We start from the raw sequence: 18,432 nt of genomic DNA, 5'->3' as shown, positions 1-18,432 counted from the left end.
TGCCTAGTATTTGTGTTACTCCCCCTCATGCTGCCAAAACGGATCTGATGCATCAAGGCAAGGACTCCATAAGACCTCTGAATGTGTCCTGTAGTATCTGGCACTAAGACATTAGCAGCAGATCCTTTAAATCCTGCAGGTTGTGAGGCGGGGTCTCCATGGATCATATTTGTTGTTCCAGCACATCCTACAGATGCTCAATTGGATTAAGTTCTTGGGAATTTGAAGTTGAAGGCAACATCTTGAACTCTTTGTCATGTTCCTTAAGCCATGTTCCTTAAGCAGTACAGCAGTGTGCATTAAATCTGCTGAAAGAGGCCACTGTCATCAGGGAACACCATGATGGGGTGTAGATGGTTTGCAACAATCTCTAGCTAGGTGGTACCTGTACAAGTGACATCCACATGAATGTCAGGACCCAAGGTTTCCCAGCAAAATATTCCCCTGAGCATAACAATGGCTCCACTGGCCTGCCTTCTTCCCATAGTGCATTATGCTGCCATTTCTTCCCCAGGTAGAGATGCACATGCACCTGGCCATCCACCTATTCAAAAAGTAAACTGATTCATCAGACCAGGCAACCTTCTTCCATTGCTCCATTGTCCGTTTTGGATGCTCATATCCCCATTGACGTCGCTTTCAGCGGTGGACAGGGGTCATCATTGGCCCTCTGACCCCATATACAGCAAACTGAAATGTACTGTGTATTCTGGCACCTTTCTGGTCGGCATTAGCTTCTTCAGCAATTTGAGCTACAGTAGCTCTTCTGTGTGATCGGCCAGATGGGCTAGCCTACGCTGCCCATCTGCATCAGTGAGTTGTGGGGCGCCCATGACCCTAATACCTGTTCACCAGTTGCCCTTCCGTGCACCACTTTGGTAGGTACTAACCACTGCATATCGGGAACACCCCACAAGGCTTGCCATTTTAGAGATCAGGCAGGGAGAGATCAATATATATATCACACCCCTTGACATGTGCCATTCTAACAATATAATCAACGTTATTCACTTTACCTGTCAATGGTTTTAATGTTGTGGCTGATCAGTGCATTTCATTTGTACACAATGTAACTAGATCTATATCACTGACACACTATACCTAGCTAGATGTCATTAGTACCCAAAGTAACACGATCTACATCATTGACCTACTGGAATTAGACCATGGTTTACAGCGTGGAACTAGATTTGCATCTTTGACACATTAAAGCTAGATTATTTCCCCCCTCAAATTATAAATGCACTTACTAGATCTTTTATTAACTGGGACAGTGGAAATACAGCTACATATTTTGCATTCTGACTGCAGATCTATACCCTTGGCACACTTGACATGGATGTAGATCACCATAATGCAGTTTTCAAGAATAGCACTCCCCAGTAGATGTACTCCACTGCTGCCACACAACCAGTGGCGGAACTACCGCGGCCCGTCACTCCAGAGGGCCTGGTCGCCCTGCAGACCCCTGCGACCGGGAGCCCGCCGCCATGTGTTGCGGCCCCAGTCCGCTTGGTAGAACCGCCGGGGCCGCATTGAAGGGGTCCATCAGGTGACCCATGCTGCTATTGCCACCCGATGGCAAAGTATTACCAAGGGGCCCGGTCAGTTCTGCGGATCTTTAACAGCGCGACCGGCCCCCTGTAATAAGATCAGTCGCTGGGAGGTAGAGCCTGCCCCGGTCACTTCCTCCGAGCAACCACCCGGAGCCGCGCGGGAGGAAGAGAGGAGGGAGTCAGAGTGGGAACTCTGACTCCCATCAGCCTGAGTCACCACTGGACCCCAGGGAAGTCACCCTCCTGCATCTAAAAGATAGGAAACAGGAGGGTGACTAAAACATTTTGCATATGTGTGTTAGTGTATGTGTGTGTGTATGTCTGTGTTTGTATGTGTGTGTCCGCATGTGTATCTGCTTGTTTGCATGTGTGTGGGGGGGGAGGAGGGAGAGGCAGGGACGTATAGGGTGGGGGGTAGATGTATGGTGGGAGGCCCAGGGCAATTTTCGCACCGGGGCCCTGGGGTTTCTAGTTACGCCTCTGCACACAACATTAAGGGAGAGGAAAAATTTTGGCTTTGCACACAATATGTACACAAAAGCCAGGAACTCTGACGGCATGTGTTAGTTTTATTTTAATAGGATATTTCCTATTTCCTCACCTGACAGCACCAGCGAAGATAGAGGCTGCGCAGGGACGACATGGTAGACAGGTAGCTCAGTCCAGTGTCTGTGATTCGTACGCACCTGCGAGGAGAAGCAAGAAACAGCACATGTTTAAACTGCCGCAAATGACACAGAGAAACAAAATTTTTCTTTAAACTGTCCATTTTTGCTGCTTTCTTCATTTTCTAATGTGTGTACAGAAGACAAATGCTCGTAAATTCCCATACAAGTCATGTTCTTCACCTAACCCGATATAAGCAAACACTATCAAATATATATCTTTGTCAGAAACATTGACATAACAATTTATAAATGTTGTAAAAAGCTTTCTTTCCTAAATCGATATGGGAATCAATTCATACAGAAATGAACATAGTTCTCTTGTTACCTTTAAAATAACTATATAGCCCTCATTACTGCTAGTTTACAAATCATAGCACTATTCCTTACTGATATGACAATTGGATTACTTCTAACCTTAATTTTTCTTTTGATGACATTCATTTTTCATCACTCTAAAACATAGTATTTTTCTCTCTAAGAACATGCAGTGGTGCAACATTCAAACAGTTAAGGAATTTTTATAATGACCATACCTGGTGTTTGAATTGAGTACTTAGAGGGACCCCTGCCCACGACCCCTGAAATATATCTGTTTGATCCATACGCACCTATCCAGCACCAATTCTTCCAACTTGTGCAGGTCGCAGGCGATATACTCTAGCGCTGTGTCTGTGAGTCGTGGACACCATGAGAGATCCAGGCCACGTAACCTTCTAAGGTTCTCTGCTACCAGCTCCACCCCATCATCTGTCACTTTGGAGCACCCGGAAAGGCTGAGCACAGTGAGGTTGGGCAAGCTGTGGACCACGTTTACAACTCCATGATTGGTGATCTCCCAGCATGAGTGGAGGCGCAACGTGTGGGTGGCACGACCCTGCTTGGCAGTAAAGTAAGCCAGTGCTGTGTCCGTTACATGGTAGGCCTGGAGGTTCAGCTCGCCCAAGTTGGGCAGGAGTTGTGAGATGGCTGCCACGGCATCATCGGCCACATTAATGCAGTCGCTGACACTCAGAGAGGTGATACGTCCATGGAGACTTGACCACAAGCCAGCCTCTGTGAAGTCGTTACAGCCAGATAGCTCTAGTCGGATAACACCTTGCATTTGCTCCAACATAACCTGAGGGAGATTGAAGAGGCAAGAACTTACAAAAGTTACCTAACACCATAACAATAGCATCAGTAGGTCAATAACTCAATGACAAATCCTGTAATGTGGTACAATGTGACCCGGAGATTGAGTCTTCTAGGCTTCATAAAGATAGCAGTTTAAGACTCTCTCCTTGCTAAGTGGTTATTTCGATAGTGTATTATATAAATCTATACAGGTCGGCTATCACTGACACAAACACCCCCAGACATGTATACACACACATACTCACAGAGACACACACATTCCCAGACAAATAAACATTCATAGACAAACATACATAGATACTCTTTGCCAGATACACACACACATTGAATGATGAGCTAGACATGCTATTTATGACCACTCACCATATGGCTTACCATTTTGTTGCAGGTATCTAAGGGGAGCAGACTAGGGAGAGGTTGCCAACTTTAATTGGTCTCTAGGAGGAAGTAATATTCACTGCATGGTCAGTTTTCAATGTGGCCTAGTTAATGGGGGGATATTTCTATGTCCCCAACCAGACAGTATAATCTTAAACATCATCTATCTACAGTAGACTGCTACCAGAAACCCCTTCTGTGCAGGCTCTCGGAATAAAGATTTGGGGGCCAATAGACAAACAATGAAGGGTGGATGGGATGGACATATCGGGTGGGTTTATGGATTATAACTGTTAAATTAAAAATATATAATTACCAGTAACATTACCTACACAAAATATGTGTAAAAATCGCTGTATCCTTATTACCATGCATACATTTTAATTATGCTTTCTTTCATTTGAGTTATACAGTTGTAATCAAAATTATTCAACCCCCATTGAAAATCAGGTTTCTTGACAACATTTACAGAGTTTCAGCTGTTTTCAATGAGCAAATCAAACAAAAGCAATTGAAATAGCTCAACACAATGAATGCTTCAAGTGGTTTCCCTTATTTAATAAAAAATACAACTTATAATGACTTCTCCTGTCTCAAAATTATCCAACCCCTTCATGGGAAGCATATTTAGTACTTAGTAGAGCACCCTTTTGCTGTTATGACCTGCTGCAAACGAGATGCATAGCCAGACACCAGCTGCTGGCAGTGTTCCTGAGTAATCGTAGCCCATTGCCCATGAGCAATGACCTCCAGTCCAGTGATATTCTTGGGTTTGCGTGCTGCAACCGCTTTCTTCAAATCCCAACAGAGATTTTCAGTCAGGTAACTGTGATGACCACTGCCGAAATTTCCAGGACGTCTTCTGCAACCAAGCCTTGGTGCAATTTCAGGTATGCTTAGACCATTGTCTTGTTCGAATATCCAATGACGCCCAAGCTTCAGCTTCCTCACAGACCGCATGATGTTTTCTCCTAGGAGTTCCTGATACTTTAATGAATCCATCTTGCCTTCCACACTTTTTAAGTTTCCAGTGCAAGAGGATGCAACAGCCACAGAGCATCACCGAGCCACCACCATGCTTGTGGCAGAGTGTTCTTCTCAGTGTATGCTTCAATCTTATTCCTCCAGACATACCGCTTATCCATTGGGTTGAAAAGTTCCAGATTTGTTTCATCACTCTACAGAACAGAATCCCAAATGTCTTATTTATATGATTTTGAGCATATTGGAGATTACTTTTCTTGTGCTTTTTGGCCAATAGTGGTGTACAGCTTGGAGTTCTGGAATTAAAACCTTCTACATTGAGCACATGCCTCAATGTGCTCACTGAAACCTCGGTGTCTGTTGCCACCAAATCTTGCTGCAGTCACTTGAGGGGTTTTCACAACCTGCCTTCTCAGAAATCTGGTTGCAGTCATTCATAGCTTTCTTTTTCTGCCACGTCCAGGTAGTGTAACCACTGTTCCTTCAACTTTGAACTTGCGAGCTAAGCTTCCAGTGGTGTGTCTAGGAACATTCAGTGTCTTCGCTTTTTTTTGTATCTTGTTCCTGTTTGTGTAGGGTCTGTTTGTGATCTATTCTCTCAACTTTGCGGATGCCGTTCTTTTGATATGGCCATATTTATAACATGCAGTAAATTGTGACACTCAATAAATCCCTAGCCAGTTCAGCAATTGCAAGTGTTCCAGCTCAAGCACATCTGGTGCAACTAATGAAGCACTTAATTAGTTGCATCGGGTGTGCTTGAGACAACACCTATATTCAAGGGTTGAATACTTTTGAAAATGCAGATATCTTTATACGTTGCATTTTCAGTTGAATTTGCAACTTTGTGTTTAGCTATTTCAATTGCTTTTGTTTAATGTATTCATTGCAAACAACTGAAAGTCTGTACATTTTGACAATAAACCGGATTTTCAATGGATGTTGAATAATGCTGATTACAACTATATTTAAAACAAGCTTGCAGAACGTCAACTCTCTTGTTTGCTGCCTTTTGCAAGCCCTGCCCTTTTAACCCCACCCAGACTTTCTGTGGTTATCCTATCACAGACTTTCCAACGCAGATCAATGAGAAGTCTTTGCATAGTGTTCTGGGCAATTGCTGCCTCTTGAGTTTATCTTTTCTGAGCTAACCAAACCAGGAAGTAACAGGACCAGCTGTCTGATTGACAGCCAAGGGGGTGTAACAATATCCATTTATAATTTCTATTGAAATCTGCACTTTTTCAGCACGCTAACGTGTTTTATGGGTCTGGAATGTCCTTAGAACCTGTTCCCTATCCTGTGTAACTTCCAGACTTGAACCAGGAATCCCCCTTGACTGCATGTCCACTACTTTTTTTTAACAGAGTACAGTTTACCCTGTAAATATTACAAATGGCCCCACACAGATTGAGAGAAAAATCTCCAGTTCAGTAGAGCAGTGGCGCAGTCAGGTACCGACAGCCACCGAGGACAAAAGTAAAAGATCTGACAGAGTGGCTAGCTCGACTAAGCTGGCCAAGCCACGGGCAACTAAAACCACCCCTACTTAGGAGAGGAGAGAAACTCAGTGTCGCATCTACAAAAAAACTGCCACATCTGGAAACATGGAGGAAAGGGTGGGGAACCTGCAGAGGAAGCAGAAGACAGAGAGAACTTGCATGGTAAGAGGTCCTCCCCTTCCTGCCAACGAAATAAGCTACACTGCCTTCCAAGGTGATAAACCCTTAACACGCTATGTGAGCACTAAGGGGCCCTCCACTCGCATTAACAGGGCTGTACAGATTGACACAAAATAACAGAAATGTCCTTTGATTTGAATAAACAGATTTGTTTGGCATGTCCTCTGGGTCAAATAACATTAAGGGGTTTATTCGCTAAACAGTAACTTAATAGGCCTTATCCATGGCTATCTTAACTTATCTTATTGTTATTTCACTTATATTATTCCAACTCTGCTATTTTGGCTTCAATTTTAAAATAAGTAAAAATCACACTATTCAGTGAACACTCCCCGGAGCAAGTATCGCCTAACGAGCCACACATGCTCTCCATTTGCCTAATTTGGCCCCGTGTGCTATCTGCCGTGACATTCTATATGGCGCCATATTATCCACTAAAATGCTCTCGGCTGGAAATGGTAAAACCGCGTTAATATTTAAAACAAATTACTGTTCAATTACTAATCATTCCTAGAAAACATTGTTTCATATTTAATCAGCTTAATTATATTGTGCTGAAAATCACCAAGTTTAATGATAAATATTTAACTAGTTCGTTCTGTTTGTCACACATTATAAACTCGCTATAATTAGGTTAGCTGAAGACAGGTTTTTAAAGCTTTTCAATGTGTTACATGTTGCAAATGTACGACTTTACCTGAATGTGTGCATATTGTCAAGGTTGTTCACTAACCTCTGCAATGTAGTGTATTTATATATCAGTTCCCAGCACCATAATCACTACAGCGCATTGTAGTGGTTGTGGTGTTAGAAGTGCCCTAGGAGCCCCCCTCCTTCCCATTGTAAGTAGACAAACTGTTTTTGAACTGTTTGGCTTCCTACGTGAGATTTTTTACCCCCTACCCCCCTACCCCCCCCCCCCGCCTCCACTACCACTGTCAACAAAGAGCCAAATGCACATGCTTAGGAGGTCTAGAACGTTGACTAGAGCATAGGCTGGTTGCTCTCATCATTTGAGCGTAGGACTTAGCCCAGATAGAGAGTTTCTGATAGTTACTCCAGCCAAAAACCTGTGTTATGGTCAAACCGTAGTGGACGCCAGTTTTGCAAAGAATTAACATTAGCCAGTCTAGAACTCTTGTAATGTTGTTGGAGGCGGATTTACACCTCGGTCAGCTAAGGGGGTAATCTCTGTAGTGCATTGTTTCAAAGTGAAAATACAGACTTCAGGCTGCATGATCACCTCAAATCAATGGAAGTGGTGATGTTCTTGGAGCAACATTTTAAACCTGTAATGCATCTTTAATATGGTATAGAGAACATCATGACTACATTAAATAACTTCATAATGTTACACTCCAGCTGACAGGCCTGGGATAGGACGTTATGGAACTACTATGGATGAGATTAAAAAGTTAAAAAATTATGATTGATTAGTACGGGTTACGTGTGAGATAACTGTATATTTGAACCCAGTGCACAGAAAATGGCTGTAATCTGATTTTTATGCTTTTTAAAAATCAATACTGTAGATTGTATTTGTTTATTTATTGCGTTATCTGTCACAATGATGTCAAAGGCTTAACATGCAAGTCTATGCTATTTATTTTATTTATGACGCTGCACACACAAGTTGGTTGTATCATGAAATACCAAGAGCTGGATTCCCATTGACTAAAAAAAAACCAGCAAAGCCAGACCCGGGGCAGCTTGTCAGGGTATACAAAACTGGTAGCATGGGTGGAATCATAGCAAAATTAAGATCATCATTCAGGTAATAAAATATGTTTGTTTTTCATCTCACCCCCCAAAAAAATTAAACAGTATTGACTGAATAATCCTAATGAACAATAATAATAATAATAATAATAATCTAATTTGCCTCCTATTAATTCCTCACCTCCAGTCCAGCATCAGTGATTGTTGACCTCTTCAAACTCACAGACTTCACCCCTTTCTTGGACAACGGGTAGTTGTCAATAAACTCACAGATATCCAGGTCAGATACCCCAACCAGGCAGAAAGAGTCAAAACCCCGGACAGCAAAGCCCTGTAAGCTGACAAACTCCTTCTCTCCTGTGGGCAGTATATTGTAAAGTTCCTTGGCATGCAAGACTGGTGTCAGGCCAACCCAGAACCTAAGTTGGTACAATACCCTCCTCCAAGTCTTGCACACCTGGGCAAGGACACACTTCTCACACGCGGAAAAGTAACAGAATAGCCGGTTGAGTATCTTCTCGTCAAGGGCCAAGTGCCAGTCCATCCCTTGGCCCTGGACTTGTTCAACCGAAGGGCCACATAGGTTTGGTATGTTCTCTTCTCCTGGACTAAGGCCCAATGGTATGCTATGGGTGGGAGGTGGCGGCAGGATTGGTAACACTGAAGGGTTAACATGTTCGGGATGTTTGGGAAAAGCTTGACTGAGAATAGAGGGCACAGACGGGGGTTGGCATAGGCGGTTCTTGACTGCCGGTGTCCCTTTGGTGATGCTGGCGGACCCCAAGCCGTTTGTAGGCCCAGGAATCTTCACCAGCCCATTCCGTGGCAAGCACTGGGCCTTGGTATCTCCGGTGTTACCGGTCGTAGACATGGTTCAATCTCACTGCGGAAGAGAAAGAAACACCAAATGTTGGTTAGAAACTGAGAAATTCAACAAAGTTACCTTCATTCCATTATTATCATTAACTTTCTACTAGTGTAATATAGAACACGAAATACCCGTGAAATTAATTAGGTGATCTTAAGTGTGCAAAAGCATTCTAGAATCATATTCCTTATTATTGTGGGAAGAGATATGAAGGTATGAATTGGGCAAAGAAGATAATAATAAGCACAGGTTCTTCGATGAAGAGATTTCCAATAAAACATGTAAATGGACTTATTATCACACTAACACAAAATACAAACTCATATTTTATTAGACATTACAAGGACAAAGTAATAGTTTAATCAGTTTGATATCTTCTCATGGTTTCCCAGAGAAATTGATGAAACACTGCCTTTATAGAATGATGATGATCGCTATCAATGACACACAAACAGAATGAACGCAACTATCATATGCTTTTAAAATCAAAGGGAAAAAAATGCATTTGAAAACAAAATTGATTTTGTCGTCGTCGTAAAAAGGCCCAGATTACTGGTGATGAAATGACAATGTGCTCCCATCCTGTGTGAAGAATACAATATCCTTGGCACTCGCTGCTCACTAACGCTAATCTGCAGCTGCTATCAGAGGCAGATCACAAGGCACAGCTGGGGCACATGCTTAGCACTCAGCTTCATGCTGTTCGTCAACAATTACATCCCACCAGAAACATTATTCACTGTAGTATGGTTCCTGGCAACAAGAGGATTAATCAGGGACAGAGGAAGAGATCGCACAAAGGAAAGACATAATAAACAGGAGATAGGGGATGGGTTTACTGCAGTAAACAACGGGTTAAAGACTGCAGGGGCAAAATGCAATTTTGTACCTGGAATTCTTTAAATATCATTTTATAGAATTTAATAGGTTACTTAATATCAGGCTGATTTGCTGATTAATTCCGACGTATCTTGCAGCAAAGATAGGTTTGAATATGGTTGTCACAGCCCGATATTTTTTTCCAAGGACAGAAATATTTTCTTCAGCCTGTTGGGCTATGCGAGAAAAGTGCTGCCCTAGAATTCATAGGCGACAGGAATTAACAACACCCACTAATCAAGGCGCAAACTGCAGTAACTTATTGTATTAAGTAATTGTTTTCCCTTCTGCAGCATATGAATGCTGCATACTACAGAGCATAATTTTTTTGTAAGCTTCCCATCGGTCTGAGAAAGAGTTATTTCTCCAGAAATAAATTCTGGTTGTAGCAATCTTAATTCTGAAACATGTGTACTCTCCATTCAGGTATGTATTACAATTAGTGATGTCCCGAACAGTTCGCCAGGAACTGTTTGCCAGCGAACATAGCTTGTTCGTGGCGAACGAACATATGCGATGTTCGGTCCGCCCCCTATTCATCATGGAGGTGGGAGGGTCTGGGAGGGAGGGTCTGCTGCTAATTGGCTGGAATGTGTCTGCTGACTGTGAGGTACAGGGTCAAAGTTTACTCAATGATGACGAATAGGGGGCGGACCGAACATCGGATATGTTCGCCCGCCGCGTTCGCCACGAACAAGCTATGTTCGCCGGCGAACAGTTCCCGGCGAACTGTTCGGGACATCACTAATTACAATGTTTTGAACATTTTCCATATCGGTAAAAAGATTGGACATTTGCGAAATTCTGAAAACCTTTTTTTTTTTAAAATAAATAAATAATTTTTTGATTTAAAAACTGGGCCTTCAGACGTAACTCCATCTCCGCAGTCAGAACAGGCCGTCATTTTTTATTACCTGCTTGAAATGCTCTGCTATTGATCACAGATCAATTTTAAAATAAAAAGCTATCAATTAATGAAACGGTAATGATGTGCTAAATATCATAAATTTTCCATTAGGCAGGTATGTGAAAGATATTTCCTGGCACAGAGTGAAACCAAACTGTTATAAATGTGTTCCGCTGATGGCACAAACGCTGTGCGAGTAAATTCTGTACCAATGCTACAGATCTTAAAATCAATGTGTCTGTTTCATGTTGAAGAAGATTGTAAGCTTGTTTGACAAGGGCCTTCTTCACCTTCTGTCTGTTAATATTCTGTGTGTCAACTGCTTGTCAAATATCTTCATTCTATAATTGTAATGCGCTGCTGAATATGTTGGCGCTACATAAATGTTAATAATAATAATGACATAAAGCAAGGATAATAATGCTGCTGCTTTCCAGCTGTATCGGTAATAGCTGTCTCCCATAATTCTCTGCTTTGACCAAGTAATTTGGAGTCATCGGTATCTAAAAATAAACCTGCCTGGATCATCTCAGTTGGAGCCAATCATTATCTAGACAGTGATTTATGGTGAACATCACTCAACCTCCCACAATTCTTGCCGGGATCATGGTAATTGCAGTTCATCGATATCGGGCCCTGCAATCTATATAAATATAACCCACTAATCCAGTGTTAAATACCCTGATTTACCAAAACTAGGCTCCAGGCTGGAGTTTATATCCAAAAGAACTCACATTGAATGCTGCAAATTTGCATATTCTGCCAATCACAGGAAGTGGCTGAGATACGTAGCCAATCCTAAACCTCACATTGTTTTCCATTATCGTGGTGTAAAGTAGACATATGAGCTATCTCTAGGTCCATATCATTATGCAATTTGGAATACGTAGATTCATCTGTTAGCTTAATAGCTTAATTTAAAAAAAAAAAAAAGAATTAAACTACTGTATAAGCAAATACCATCTGCTATTTCGAGTCTCTAAGCTTGTCCAACGGCATTAACGTATTTTTCATGAATGAAGCTACCTGCAGTATCACGAACAAGGTTCTTTTGTACATACTGTCTTATCGAAAACAAATGGGTGACCGGGACTATCTAGTGCATTCACGTAGCCAGCCACGCAGTGCAGGCTGGTGTCTTCAATTTACAATAAATGGTTGAGCAATCAGTATGTGTAAATAATATACTTTGATCTTGTTCTAAAGGAATTCTGGGAGAGAAGGCTCCTTACTGCCTACTGTTCTTGTCCATCCAACTTGTCTTGTTGCAACTACATTTTGTTACACCACCTATTGTACAGCGCCCCAGAATATGTTGGCGCTTTATAAATAATCCTAATTATAAAACACCACAATAAAGAGGGCTAAATATTTCTAGACAGGTGCGAAAAAAACAGTAACATGGGACGTACTCTTCCTAAAATGCAACATATAAAACAAACATAAATGTCTCTGTGTTAAAGATGGGACCACAAAACTTAGTGAAATTAGTGTTGATTTTTTTTTTCATACTAGACAAATATTCTAAAAATACAAATCTACTATACGATTGTTAATGGATGAAAAAGAATGAATAAAAAAAAAATAGAAACTCATCTCAAAATCTTTTTTTTTTTTTTTATAAATAAAAAGAGCAAATATATAGCCCTAGAAATAGCTGGATCTCCACTCACATCAGACAAGCAGCAAAGGAAATGGCCGTTCTACAGTTCTAGGCCGTCACAGTGTATCTGTCCTGCAGGCGTTTCTATTGGATCCGACGCACACAGAAGGCAGCGTGACGCATTGATTTTGTGACAACCCAGCAGAAAGTGTCCCTGTAATTAGTTTTATTTTTAGAACATTGACAACTATGCTTTAATGCGTGAAGAGAAGGTTGTGCAAAGTGATCCAGAAACAATAAAAATATCCACATATCTTCCGAGCACGTTAGAATTAAGCCACAATATATCTGTAAAGTGTTGCGTGGAAAGATATCTTATATTAGGGCCTCAACCAACGTCAAGTCGCCCCAAATTCTTAGTGGAATAATCATTTAAAATCAAGATGGCTGCTTCCACTGGCAAATGGATGAAGTGGGTATTTAAAGAGAAATAGTTGTTTAATTACTTATAGGCCAGTAGTCTTTCTGTCACGTAATGGGTTTCTTCTTCGAGTATTGCAAAGAGTTTGCAGAGGAGCTGCCGATTTAAGGCCGTAATTAGCGGAGTCGAATACATTTTCCATTTTGATTTTATTGTTAACATTTATTTGTCTCTCCCTTCATGTATGTACGTAGTGGGGAATTGCGATGCAGCCTAGAACAAATCTAACCCCATTAAACCCCCCAGTAACGACAGACCACTTAGTATGGATGAAACAGGCCACAGCATTTATTATGACAACTAAATACTGCATAACACATCCATAACTTTATTTATTAAATCTCTTCTTTTCTGTAACCAAAACATTAGACATAAATAAGCATAAATTAACATATATACATATATAACTCCCCCCATAGTGTTATACAGTGACCCAACCGTCCTTGCCAATAGAAACATGGAGTGGTTCCTAATCACCACTCCCTCTCATCTCCCCCCTCGTCATAAAAAATCCTTCCAATGCCTGCCATCAGCCGACCTTATCCACGCTCGATGGGCACGAGACCTCAGGCAACCTAAAGTTTAACCTTTGGAGCAGGGGAGGTTTGAGACCTTAAAAACTTGTTCATCTCATTCCATATACTTAAACGTAACCTCAAACTCAATTGGCAAGGACATACCCCCGACTAGCTGTGACGAAATATACTATAGGGTGGGCGGGAGGGAAGCTGTTTGCTGGCCCGAATCCCAAGTGGCACTGAGGTAAGACCTCCCCCACACTGTCTTACACAGAACATAATCACACCCACAGACTCTTCCCAACCAATCCCATGCATCTATCCCCACACTCCTACATGTGCCCTTGTCCGCTTAGCTGCGCTATCTCCCCAGGGCCTATTCTTCCCAAATTCTTACTGAAAAAGTGCCACAATGCCCAAAGATTTCTCTATTTCCTCTACAGAATGTGATAAATAAAATAAATTGGTGAGATGTGATCTTCATTCTTATCTCAGCAGTCTGAGTGAAAATAGTAACAGCGTTCGCTAAGATAAGCTTTGTTATATTTCCAAGAATTATAAAAGTGGGTCTTTTAATGTCATGGATTTACAAACAAACTTTGACAGGATCGTATTTGAACTGTGTCCTTGGATACTCAAACTTAATAGTAAACTTAAATTATATTCATTGATAACCCCATACTAGTACTATGTATAAAACTATAAATAAATAACCAGTGTGCTTTTTATAGCACTCTGAGTGTTTCATTGCCCTTTGAAGTGGCTAGCTATATTGTTAAACTGCAAAGTGCTATCTAGGTATGTACATAGTATTCACATCGTTTTCCCTGGCAATCCCAGTAATATAAGTAAATAAAACAAGAGATTAGACAGACTTTCAGCTTTTTGCAATGAACAAACCAAACAAAAGCAGTTGAAACAGCTGAACACAACGAATGCTTCAAGTGGTTCCCCCGAATGTAACTAAAAATGGAACTTATAGTGACTTTTCCAGTCCAAGTTTAAAATTAAAGCGAAAAGGGAGCCTCCATCAAGACCCTCCTGGCACCATAACCACTATAGAGGGCTGTAATAGTTATGCTACTTGGAATGTTCCCTTCAGTTCCCAGAATGAAGAAGGTCGATGGACGAGGAAAAGCACTAAATGGAGAGGCAAACAAAGAGATATGACTTAAACCAAGGGAAAGGTGTAAGACGGTTACCACCGAAATTGAAGTTTTGTAGAAGGTGGAGGTGAGCAACTGTGTCAAAAGGTCCAGAACGATGAGAAAGGAAAAGGGAGTAGGGACATTCAGTTATAGTCATCTGTTACTTTAGGAAGTGCACTTTTAGGAGAATGTTGAGGCCAGTAGCCATATTATGGCCATAGTCCAGAAGAGAATTCCGAGAGAATGCTAGCTAAATGGCTGTATACATCAAGACATCGAATGGTCGAGGGGGAGCAGAGATATTGCTTGAAAGATTAGGGATATCAAACATGTCCCAAGGACAGAAACAGGTCCTCCAGGCTCAGATATCTAGACCATGGGGCTAGAATGCAGTGGGATCATGTGGGAACGTAGAGACCTCCCTAAAGTTAGTTAATTGCACACAGATTGCATATTTCATACGGGACAAGATTAGTGGCACTAGTTTGGAGTTAGCAGTGTGTCGGTATGGTATTGGTGAGCATAAGGATTCTGGTTTTTACGTTAATATGTCTTCATCAGATAAAGCTACAAGAAGATACACCGATAGTGTATAAGATTTGGGTCTGTGGGATGGTGATTTTCTAGAAACCATAGAGTGAGGAGGAAGCCGTGTGCTTTGGAAGGAGCGTAGCTCATTGAAGATAAAAGATGAAGAGAGAAGATGTTGTGCAGGGAAAAGGGAAAGGGGGAAAGAATAATAGGAAAACATGCAGGGATAAGACAATAATGCAGTGCTTGATACATTATCTTTATAAATATCTAAGACTGCTGCTGTGGTCCCTATTGATCGGTCATTAACTCTAGTATAATTCCAGCTCCACACTTAAGGATATGTGCAAGTCTGTGCAAGGCTTGTTCCAAGTCAAAGATTGACATTTACTATCGAACACAACAACAACGCTAAGTCATTGTGCTCCTTTAATGAATACTATTGGTGTCTGTTCTATTTTACTTGTATTATTTTATTTCTTACGTATTTTATTTTCCATTCTCGAAATAATTTCTGCGCTAGTCAATACCTTTTAGCTGAGTTCGTGGTGAAGGGGGTTAAAGGTGACCTATTAATTGGACCCATTCACAAAACGCCAGTGGCTTTAAGGATCTCTACAAATTAATTTTTAATAAGTGTATTGAACTGTTTTTCCATAACTCGGATTATTTTAACTTGTGTATGGCAAAAATCAGAATTAGCTGTGAGCGTTGGTTCATGAAAATGAACTCTCTTCCGCAGCAATAAAATCCCGTAATCTGCTAATGTTTTAAAAGACAAATCTAAAAGCAGACCTGTGGCAAATAAAAAATATAAATATATAATATTTCAAGAGCCACAAATGTTGAAAGCTTAAACTCCCCCCACCCCCCACAACAATCTCTATTACCGTAGGTTGCTGTTGTTTTTTAAATACCCTGCTCCATTACTGGGGATCCAAATTAAAACTGTTCGACATCTAAAAAGCATTAACACACGGGAGATTAACGTTAAACGAGGGCAAGTAAACGACAACACAGCATGTCGTGGTTTTAGTGCTTCTCATTGGTTGAATGCAGCTGTGCAAAAAGCAGTCTTGCATCACATTTACGGCACCGTAATAAGCTGATTATGCAACTAAATTGGTCCGATGCAATCACATCAACATCCACAGAGGGGAATATATCATTTATTCTGGTGTTAATACATTTAAAGCTTCATGGTGGTGCCTTGACAAGGGAATTGCAAGAATTAGGCCAATACAAACAAGATGGAAAATTGGCACAGATGGAAAATTTGAATGAAAGCTAATTTAATGTGAAAACACTTTAATGGTGAAATGTAAATGTAAACCAACCCATTTTGTAAAAAGGAGTTATGTATCAAGCTTTAGCTGTTTTACGTTGACCTGATATGTGCAGACTAGGCTGCCTTGCCTTTGCTATCAGGGTTATTTGCTAAAGAATTCGAGAATCGCTTGGATTACAATTGAATTTATAGTTGTGACAAAATTACTTGGTGCCTGCAGCAGAGCCCTGTTCATTTGTGTGTTTCCCTTTAAATCACTGTGTTTCCCCTTGATTGTTACTGTGTTTTCCATAGCTTTTCGTGTGTTATGCCTGTTTTCCAGTTTGGGAGCTTTCATATGAACGGACCCCATTCATCTCCTGAACGGGGACCACCTCAGTGCCCCATTAGAACGTTCCCACAAATTAATCAGAACGTTTGCACTTGTAACATAAGTGTGGAACTGCAACGTTCGCAATGGCAACATAGTGTGAAACCGCAAGGGAAGTAATTAATGAGTGCTCACCTGGGTGGCTGCGAACGCCAACCAGGGGAAGCATTCGTGTTCTGCGGTGGGGACTTCTGCAGTTGGTGGGGACACTTCTGGGGGCACTGGCTAGTTTGACAAGTTTTTCTGTGCCCGGGAGAAAAGGGGCAACTTCTTTTCCTGCACTTTGACTCCCATGACGCAGAGACCCCTGGGATGAAGACCCCCTCCCCCCCTGTCGTTCTATGTGAGAGACCCCTGGTCTCGAATTCCCTACCTGGGAGACAAAGGGACAACGACCCCCTTTCCCACCTTTGGCTCTCAGGTAGGGAGGATCCTAGGATATGACCCCTGCCAGCTTGGGATGAAGACCCCTTACATGGGGCTATGCATAATAGCTGTGTGCACCAATAAAGATTGTCAGAGTTGTACCCTTCATCTAGTCTTGACTGATGTTTGAGGAAGGGATTGCTGAACCACTGAATTTACTTGTTTGCTTTGATTCCTGGGAACGTAGGAATCAGCGCCCGAACTGCGAGCTATAATCACTGAATAGGTGGAGGATTCTGGTATACCTAGTGTGATACACAGAGAAGAGGGAGTCTAACTAACATTTAGTCGCTCACCCTTGGTATACCGGGTAACCACAACCGTCTGTTCTGTCCGTCCCCCGGAGTGAGGTCTCTGCCGGGACGTACACTCAGACGTACGCCGTCCTCACCGGCTGCCGGAATTCAGGAGGCAAACCTGCACAACTCAATCTGCATCCATCCTTGCCAAATCCGAGGGTTCATGCCAACATTTGATATTCATGAGACTGGTAATACCACTGTGAACTGTTCCTGATATATATATATTTTTATATTTTTATTATTTGTTCAATAAACTGTTTTTTATATTCGTATCCAGTTTCTACATTAACTTCAGTCTATAGCGATACATTGTATTGCACCAGCACACAGTTCTATATACTGTGTTGCTTTATCACCAGAGATTCTCTGCATTTTTATCTTTGTTCTTACAAAAGTATATTATCCAGTGAGAGTATCATTTTACCCTGCACCATATCAGGGATAGACATACTAATACTGCACATACACCTGCTTCATACCGATACAGTTTTTTTCACTCATTCTTCTATCTTTGTCTTTTTCTTCTATTATCTTTGTCTTTTACACATATTGCTTTTAACTTCCTTTCTCCTTTACTTTTATATATTTATTATATTTCCTATTCATTTTTTACCCCTTTTATCTGCATTCCCATTCCTCAACTGTCTCGTTTATCTCATAGTACTTATATTTTTTATTCACTTTTATATTTTGTATTTCATATTTTACTGTTCAATTGTTATTCTATTGTTATTCCACACCACCTCATCTGAGCCATTATCATAAGTCAGCTCCTGGATTTCATACACTTACCTCCGGGGTGTTTTTATTGCTCTAATCACTGAATGCCTAGCAGTTTGGGAGGAACCAAACGAACGGCTAATGGAATACCAGCGTTCATTACAATAGTGAATTTCAAATTTAAGATCAAAGTAGCCGAACCAGAAGCATAGTTGGCTGGGAGAATTTTTCCAGTTCGTCTACATTGCCCTTACATTTAAAATTCACTTT

The 18,432-nt window shown here is 41.3% G+C and overlaps 1 protein-coding gene across 1 annotated transcript in view; it reads right to left on the bottom strand.

Moving 5' to 3' along the window:
• FBXL16 (F-box and leucine rich repeat protein 16) overlaps positions 1-18,432 on the bottom strand; it is a 52,086-nt gene that overhangs the window by 3,641 nt on the left and 30,013 nt on the right. Inside the window, exons 2-4 of the mRNA XM_063430716.1 lie at positions 8,303-9,004; positions 2,833-3,341; positions 2,158-2,242 (exon numbers count right to left, since the gene is read on the bottom strand). Coding sequence (XP_063286786.1) covers positions 2,158-2,242; positions 2,833-3,341; positions 8,303-8,992 — 1,284 coding nt within the window. The 5' untranslated portion in view covers positions 8,993-9,004. The remainder of the gene's footprint in view (positions 1-2,157; positions 2,243-2,832; positions 3,342-8,302; positions 9,005-18,432) is intronic.

The sequence above is a fragment of the Pelobates fuscus genome, chromosome 8 (genome assembly GCF_036172605.1).
Source record: "Pelobates fuscus isolate aPelFus1 chromosome 8, aPelFus1.pri, whole genome shotgun sequence".
NCBI lineage: Eukaryota > Metazoa > Chordata > Amphibia > Anura > Pelobatidae > Pelobates > Pelobates fuscus.
This window is presented reverse-complemented; position numbering and strand designations above follow the sequence as displayed.